The sequence below is a fragment of the Anthonomus grandis genome, chromosome 1, assembly GCF_022605725.1.
Source record: "Anthonomus grandis grandis chromosome 1, icAntGran1.3, whole genome shotgun sequence".
Lineage (NCBI taxonomy): Eukaryota > Metazoa > Arthropoda > Insecta > Coleoptera > Curculionidae > Anthonomus > Anthonomus grandis.
Genome location: NC_065546.1, coordinates 43,734,134 through 43,741,560, shown reverse-complemented (window position 1 = coordinate 43,741,560; position 7,427 = coordinate 43,734,134). Strand labels below are relative to the sequence as shown.

The following is a 7,427-nucleotide window of genomic DNA, read 5'->3' as shown; positions in this document are numbered from 1 at the left end:
TCAATGGTTACCTTTAAGTTCAAACATAGTTTTTGGATACTACTGCATAAAGTGGCAAATATTTCTAAAACTACTACTTGTATTGATTTTGAATCATTAAGCCCATAACAAAATTTCTAGAGAATATTCTTCTCAGCATTATGTTTTTAACCTTATGAGAATATTTTTATAGTTTTTCGAGATTTTGGATTTTGATATGAGTGGTCACCTTAAAGATCAAAGGTTTTTTTGCTACATCATTGCTTAAAATGGAAAATATTTTTTAAAATAATACTTAAAATATCTTGAACTTATAATGAAATATTTAAAAAATATTCTTCTGAATATTATGCTTGTTATTTTAGGTGAATAGTCCATATAGTTTTTGAGATTTTGCATTTTTAAAGTGAGTAGTGACCTTAAAGATTAAACAGAGTTTTTTGACACTGCTACCAAAAAACCGCGAATGTTTCTAAAACTACTATTTGGACTAATTTCTACTCAGAACAAAATGTCTAAAAAAAATTCTGCTAGTGACATGTGAATAGTCTCACTCTCCTCAATACTCCTCCTTAACGTGGTTCTCTGGAGAAAAGCGTGGAGTGAATGTGAATGTAATAGCCGCGTCGAATATATTATTATTATTATTCTCGTTTCCATGTGGAGTTTACGCTGTGTAAACCAAATTTTTATGAATTTTAACTTAATAAATTCATTTTTTTAAGGCTCACGCTTTGATATAAAACTCTGATGATATTATCGAAAAGAATATTGAGGAAATAAATCAATAAAACAAAGATTTAAAAAAGTATAAACAATATAATCTATACAAAAAACAATACAATAAATACAAACTTACTTAACCTAATAACATAATTTTCTAATACAGCACACTCACTCAAATCATTACATAATTTAACATTTATCAGAACTGTCTGTCTTCCTCTTGCCACGACCGAGTATACACTGAATTTCCTGGAAACTTTTACACTTCGTCTCGGGCAACAAAAGACTACAAAATAAAATCCCACAAATCGTGACGAAAGCAAAAGAACCGCAAGTGTACGTCATCCCAAAGTCAGAAAGCATAAATGGAAAACTCAAGGAAACAGTAAAAGAGCATAAGCAAGCCGTCAGTGATGCTATGGTAGAGGTAAAGGGTTTTACTTTAGGGTGAAACAGTTCTCCCATAAGCAACCATGGTGTAGTAGACATACCGAAGCTGTGCGAAGCCACAAACAGCAATAGACTCACAGTTGGCAGCCAATAGATGGACGAGACGTCATAGTGATGGTCATAAAGGTAAAAATATGCCCCGACTGCGATAAGACAAGGAGTCAGTAAAGCGCAGGATGTAGTTAGAAGCAATTTTCTGCCAAACTTATCAACTAAGAGGACGCAGCCTATGTTACCGACCAAACCTCCCAAAGCTAACGATATCGCCGAGAGGGATGGGGGAATTAAATTCGCTGTTTGCCTGAATATCACTTCCGCATAACTCACGATAGCACCGATTCCCGCGAACTGCTGAATAATCATTAAAATGATGCAGTACATTAGGGCCTTACGAGTTTCGTAGTCTCTTAAGATGTCCATGGGCCGAATTTTCTCTGACATGCGAGATTCTATTGTTGCTTTTATGATGGAAAGTTCACCATCAATATCGTCTCTGCCCCTCAATCTTCTTAGGCTCTCTTTGGCTTTATCCGCGTGGTTTTTCATTAATAAATCATAGGGACTATCTGGGACAAAATACCCAAAGGCCACAAAGAAAGCCACCAAAGGAACTAGCAGGGCCACACTAAACCACGTCATTGTCACATAAGGGCCTATGACGTATGAGTACAGATTCCCTAAGTATGTTGCTGTACCAGGGAATAACCCTAGGGCACCCCTTATGTTATCCTCAGCAATTTCCCCAATGAATGGATTAATTGAGCTGTAGACGCATCCGGTACCAAGACCCATAAGAAATCTTGCTCCAATGAAAACATACACGTCGGAAGCGAATATGCATATTGAAAAGGCGATAGCTTTATGGGCCATGGCAATTAGTAACATGGTTTTCTTCGTCACGTATCTTAAGATAATCATCGATATAAATGGGCCAAAGATCATTCCCAGGTTGTAAGCAGATACGATCCATGCTGATTCGTTTTGTGTGGCAGGTCTTCCGAGCGGATTGTCCACATCATCTGAGAGAAACCTTCTGATAAATGGAGATGCCCACACGAAACATGCTCCTATTTCGAAACTCGTCAAGGAAGCTGCAATATAAGAAACAAATTATTAGTAGTCAGTCAGTACATAAAAAAACTTGTGTCTATTCTAATATAAAACACCAAGAGAAACAACGAGTACTACTGCACTCACTGGAGTTAATTCCTATAACCATTAGGGTAATTCGAGGAGAGTTGGCGCATCAGGTGAGATGACGCAGAAGCCATTTTGCCGTATCGCTTAACACGCATTTATTTTAACCGTACGGCAGGGTACCTTTAGACACGCCATTAGATTTTAAATAACTTGTTTTTGCTGTTCGGTTAATTAAGTGGGTGATTTTTTCAAAAATTATATTTGTGCTAGTCCAAAAATATTTTTATTGTGTGGAACAACATAGTTTTTAGGTAAGTTATGTCGTATGTATATTTAGTTTTTGATTATTTTAGGATAGTTTATTGCTGTTTAAGTATTCCTAACCTCAATTGACCACGCTATTATAAACCAGCTATTTACTCTCCTTACATAGTAAGGTCAGTTGGCGCCATTACTGATGAGGTGAGTCGACACAGGTTTTAAAAATGCTCCTACTTAAAAAACTATATTTTGCTCAATCACCAATAATAAATTTAACTGGTTTGTTATGCCTTTCGCCTGTAATTAATTATATTTAACTTTTTTGTAGACATGCCTACACAATATAAAAGAAAAGGTAGCGTTTCTAGGGGCAAATGGTCAAAAGAACAGTTAGCTGCTGAAATGGCGGTTCGTGAGGCAAGTCGGACCTTCACTGTTCCAGAAGCCACTATACGCCGTCGGCGTAAAAAAGGGGACATGCAGTCTAAGAACTTGGGACCCTCGGTCACGCTGGGGGAAGAAAACGAAGCTAAAATAGTAGCACACATTAAAAAGCTTCAAAAACATGGATTTGCGCCTACAAGAAGATTTGTTCGTTCTATGGCATTCAACCTAGCGGAGCAATTAAATATACCTTACAAGTTCAATAAAGAAGCTCGTTTGGCTGGATATCCCTGGCTTGATTCTTTTCTTAGAAGAAACAAGAGACTTGCGATACACAAGCTGAAGCGGTTTCCTCAGCTCGTGCATTGGCAATGACAAAAACAAACGTTGCTTCTGACTTTAATCTTCTTGAAAAGACATTAACCGAAAATGGTTTAATGAATGAGCCTGGGAGAATATTTAACATAGATGAGACAGACTTGCAATTAAATACGCGTCCTGGACATGTTATTGCTGCAAAGGGCTCCAAAAATATAGCATCAGTCGCATCTGCTGAGAAGGGAGAAACCATTTCCGTTATTGTATGTTGCAACGGAGAAGGCACCTACATTCCACCAACCTGTGTTTTTAAAGGCAAAAACAAAAAACCCGAATTTGAAGATGGGATGCCGCCAGGTTCTTTAGTCTACATGTCAGAAAAGTCAGCATATGTAAATAGTGAAATATTTTTTAAATGGCTTAAGGACCAATTTAAACCACGGAAACCTCAGGGAAAAGTACTATTGCTGCTTGATGGACATTCCTCCCGTTGCAGCAATGTAGAAATGCTGCAGTATGCTGCTGAAAATAATATTATTTTATTTTGTCTACCTAGCCACACCACGCAGTTCTTGCAACCATTAGACAGAGGATTTTTTAAGTCTTTTAAAGCTTCCTATTATGATGCTTGCAATTTATTTTTACGAGCTAATCCCGAAAGACGCATTACCAGGATCCAATTTGGACAACTACTTGCTTCTGCGTGGGAAAAGTCTGCAAACATAAAAAATGCAGTTTCATCGTTTAGAGCAACAGGTATCGCACCTTTTAATCCGGATGTTTTTCCTGACTATGCCTACCTGACAGAGGAAAGTCTACAAGACGCTCCACAGGAAGTTTTCGATAATAACACGGACATTAACAAAATAAGCCATAATTCTCCGGAGCCACAGCCAGGTTGTTCTCATTGGTCTAACCCAGATACCATTACTCCCGGAAAAATGCTAGACCAAATATCTCCAGTACTAGTGGCACGTGCTGTAGAGACTGTAAGAAAACGAGCCAAACAACTGGCTAACATTTTAACGTCTGTTGAAAATATCAAAGACAAAAAGATAAGGCAGAAAGCAAAGCAAAAAAAGGTCAAAGTTCAATGTTAAAGGGAAAAAAGAGAGGTGCTAAGAAAAAATGCGTATCTGAGTCTGAATCTGACGACGATAATAATGAAGTTACCTACGACGATTCGACGAGTGGTAACGATGAATCTGATATCTGCGTTGGTTGTAAAGAGGAATACAGCAAAACCAAAAAAAAACAAGACTGGATACAGTGCATTCAGTGTATGAGATGGATGCACGAAGAATGCACAAAATATCTAAATTTCTGCGACTTGTGTGGGAAAAAACAGCCCAAAAAAGATAATTCTTTGTTACCAATAGATAGCCAATAAGACATTTTTCTGTTTTTAAGTTTGAATGAGTTTTTTTCTTACGTTCCTTTTTTCTGAAACAGATTTGTTTTTCAATAAAAGCTTTAAAATATTGATGTTATGTTTTTAATTATTTAAACACCTAATTTTAACACATTTCAAAAATTAAATTTGAAAAGTGTGGCTTAAAAAAGATTGCGTCAACTCACCTTAGGCAGTGCGTCATCTCTCCTATATACATAGGGTGAGATGACGCAAAGATAAGAAAAAAATAAATTTGGATGTTTGCCAACATTAAATCTTATTGTCAATTTCTTGCTTTCTAATAAAAAACTAATACTTTTCTTCACAAAAATCCGAATTTGTTGTTGTTGACTAGTTTGAAAAAAAGTGCGTCATCTCTCCTCTCTTTACCCTAAAAGGGACGTTGAGTTTCTGTTAAATATTAGGTAAGGCTATCAAAACTCCAAAGAAAAACGTAGAAGAATAGTTTCAAAATAAGCGAGTAAAGGAGGGTCCTTGTGGCCCTGGGTATAGATATATTACATAAAATAGGTGAAAATAGACCAATCCTCATCTACTTTCTGGATACTGAGTCTCAAAGGACGATTGTGGTAGATGACATCATGAAGTATGACTTTTATTTAGAATTGTCTAGCCATCTCTTTTTTGCTCACCTAGGATTTATGGAAGTATCCTAAATAAATGTTGAAACGTTGTTTTTTAAGAAAACTCCTCAGCTTTTAGATGAATTTAAAATTAATAAAATTTTGGTATATGAGTATTCAAAATATTCAAATTTCTGCCAAGCCTTTGATTGTATCATGATTTACTTTGATACATTGATTACTCAATAGCTTCGAAAATATTGGAAGGACAACATAAGTGAAGAAACGCATAAGCATAAATGAAACTAAAATTAATTAAATCGTAACATATGATTTTAAAATGTAATGTTAGATTTTTGTAAAGCCTTTGACACAATCCAGATTTTTCAGTATATTAAAAAGATTTGTCAAAACTCAATGACTCGAAAACGGTTATGAAAACCTGTAATGACCTTTTTAGGAAAGAAATCAGCTTTCATATGAGATTAAAATAAATAAAATCGTTACATAAGGTTTAAAAATACATATTTAGATTATTGTAAAGCCTTTGATTGCATCGTGATTTTATTTATGCATTAAATAACTCAATACCTTCAAAAATATTGTTTTTATAGAAATCTTGCAAATCCATTTTTATTAAAGAACTGCTCACTAAAATCGTTATATGAGTTTTTAAAATATTCAGATTTTCGTAAAGCCTTGGACAGAATCAAGATTTTTTTAATTCATTAAAAAACTACTCAATAACTCCAAAACAGCAGTATCTACAAGAAAACTTGTAAAGACTCTTTTGTTGTAGAAACTCATCTGCTTTCATATGAAACTAAAATCAATAAAATCGTTATATAAGTTTCTAAAATATTTAGATTTTTCTAAAGCCTTATAGAATCAGGATTTTTTCCAATTCATTGAAAAACTACTCAAGAACTCCAAAAAGGCTGTAATTACAAGAAAACTTGTAAAGAACTTTTTGGTGTAGAAATTTATCTGTTTTTTTTTTTATAAAATCAATAAAATTAAAAGGAGGAAATTTAAATTATAGGAGTTTCAAAAATATTTAGATTTTTGTGAAGCCTTGGACAGAATTAAAATTAATTCGATGCATTAAAAAACTACTCAATAACTCCAAAACGGCAGTATCTACAAGAAAACTTGTAAGAACCTTTCTGGTGTCGACACTCATCTGCTTTCATATGAAACTAAAGTCAATAAAATCGTTACATGAGGTTCAAAATATTCAGATTTCTGTAAAGTCTTTGATTACATCATGATTTTTTTGATGAATAAAATAACCATTCAATAGCTTCGAAATTATTGTATTTATAGAGATTTAAAAGTACATTTTATTAAAAAAACTCATCTGCTTTTATATGAATCTGAAATCAATAAAATCCTTAAATGAGTTTCAGAAATATTTAGACTTTTGTAGAGCCTTCGATGGCATCATGATTTTTCCAAACCCACTCATTAACTTCTACCTCTTTGTAAAAAAGCATAACAGCTTCTATCTGTTCTAAATTGTTATATGAGTTTGAAAAAAAGTGGTTTTTGGAAGGCAGATGCCTAACCCTCAAAATTTCCATAAAGGTATACATGGAGGTATCAATATTCCATTTTACGGAAATTTTACTTACCAGTAATTGCACCAAAATAGACGAACCATCCACTACTTCGCGTAGAACCCCCACAGAGATCTTTAACTTGATTAACCATGTTTAACGAATAAAGTTGCGATACATAAGTGAAGACACTAAGCAATTGCAGGCCTAAATATTAAATAATTGAACAATAGTCTACAACATATAATCCATATGGATCTACAAATCAAACTTGTGCTGTGACGTATGATTTGTTAAGGAAATTATACCACTGAGATTCAATAGTAATTTTTAAATAAATAAATAAAATAAATCCTGTCGTGTTTGATTTCGAATTTTCATTAAATTATTATAATAATGTGACGTAACTTGGACAAGTTGAAGGCGCGTGATTGAAATATGTTTGCAGGGGATCTTGGCGGAATCTGACGCAACGAAAAATAAAAATGTTTAAATAAATATGCGGAAAAATCGGAGAGTTATTAAAATTACTGGATTGGTGAGTAGAATTTAGAAAAAAACTTAGCAATTAATTAATATTTGGTAACTTTACTTTGAATTTAATTACAATGACATTTTTGTAAAAATCATTAA

The 7,427-nt window shown here is 34.0% G+C and overlaps 1 protein-coding gene across 1 annotated transcript; it reads right to left on the bottom strand.

Moving 5' to 3' along the window:
* Positions 1 to 778: 778 nt before the first annotated feature.
* On the bottom strand, positions 779 to 7,026 carry LOC126736094 (facilitated trehalose transporter Tret1-like). The gene is made up of 2 exons (XM_050440304.1): positions 6,870 to 7,026; positions 779 to 2,246 (listed from the first exon to the last, which is right to left on the bottom strand). The coding sequence occupies exons 1-2, from the start codon at positions 6,946 to 6,948 to the stop codon at positions 895 to 897; spliced, it is 1,431 nt and encodes a 476-aa protein (XP_050296261.1). The 5' UTR covers positions 6,949 to 7,026; the 3' UTR covers positions 779 to 894.
* Between the last annotated feature and the right edge of the window lie 401 nt (positions 7,027 to 7,427).

What these genes read in the sequence shown, in the direction of transcription:
- LOC126736094 (XM_050440304.1), bottom strand. Translation starts at nt 6,948, where the DNA reads ATGGTTAATCAAGTTAAAGATCTCTGTGGGGGTTCTACGCGAAGTAGT. An exon ending in CTATTTTGGTGCAATTACTG is followed by an intron (nt 2,247 to 6,869) that starts GTAAGTAAAATT and finishes CTTATATTGCAG; the next exon opens with CTTCCTTGACGAGTTTCGAA.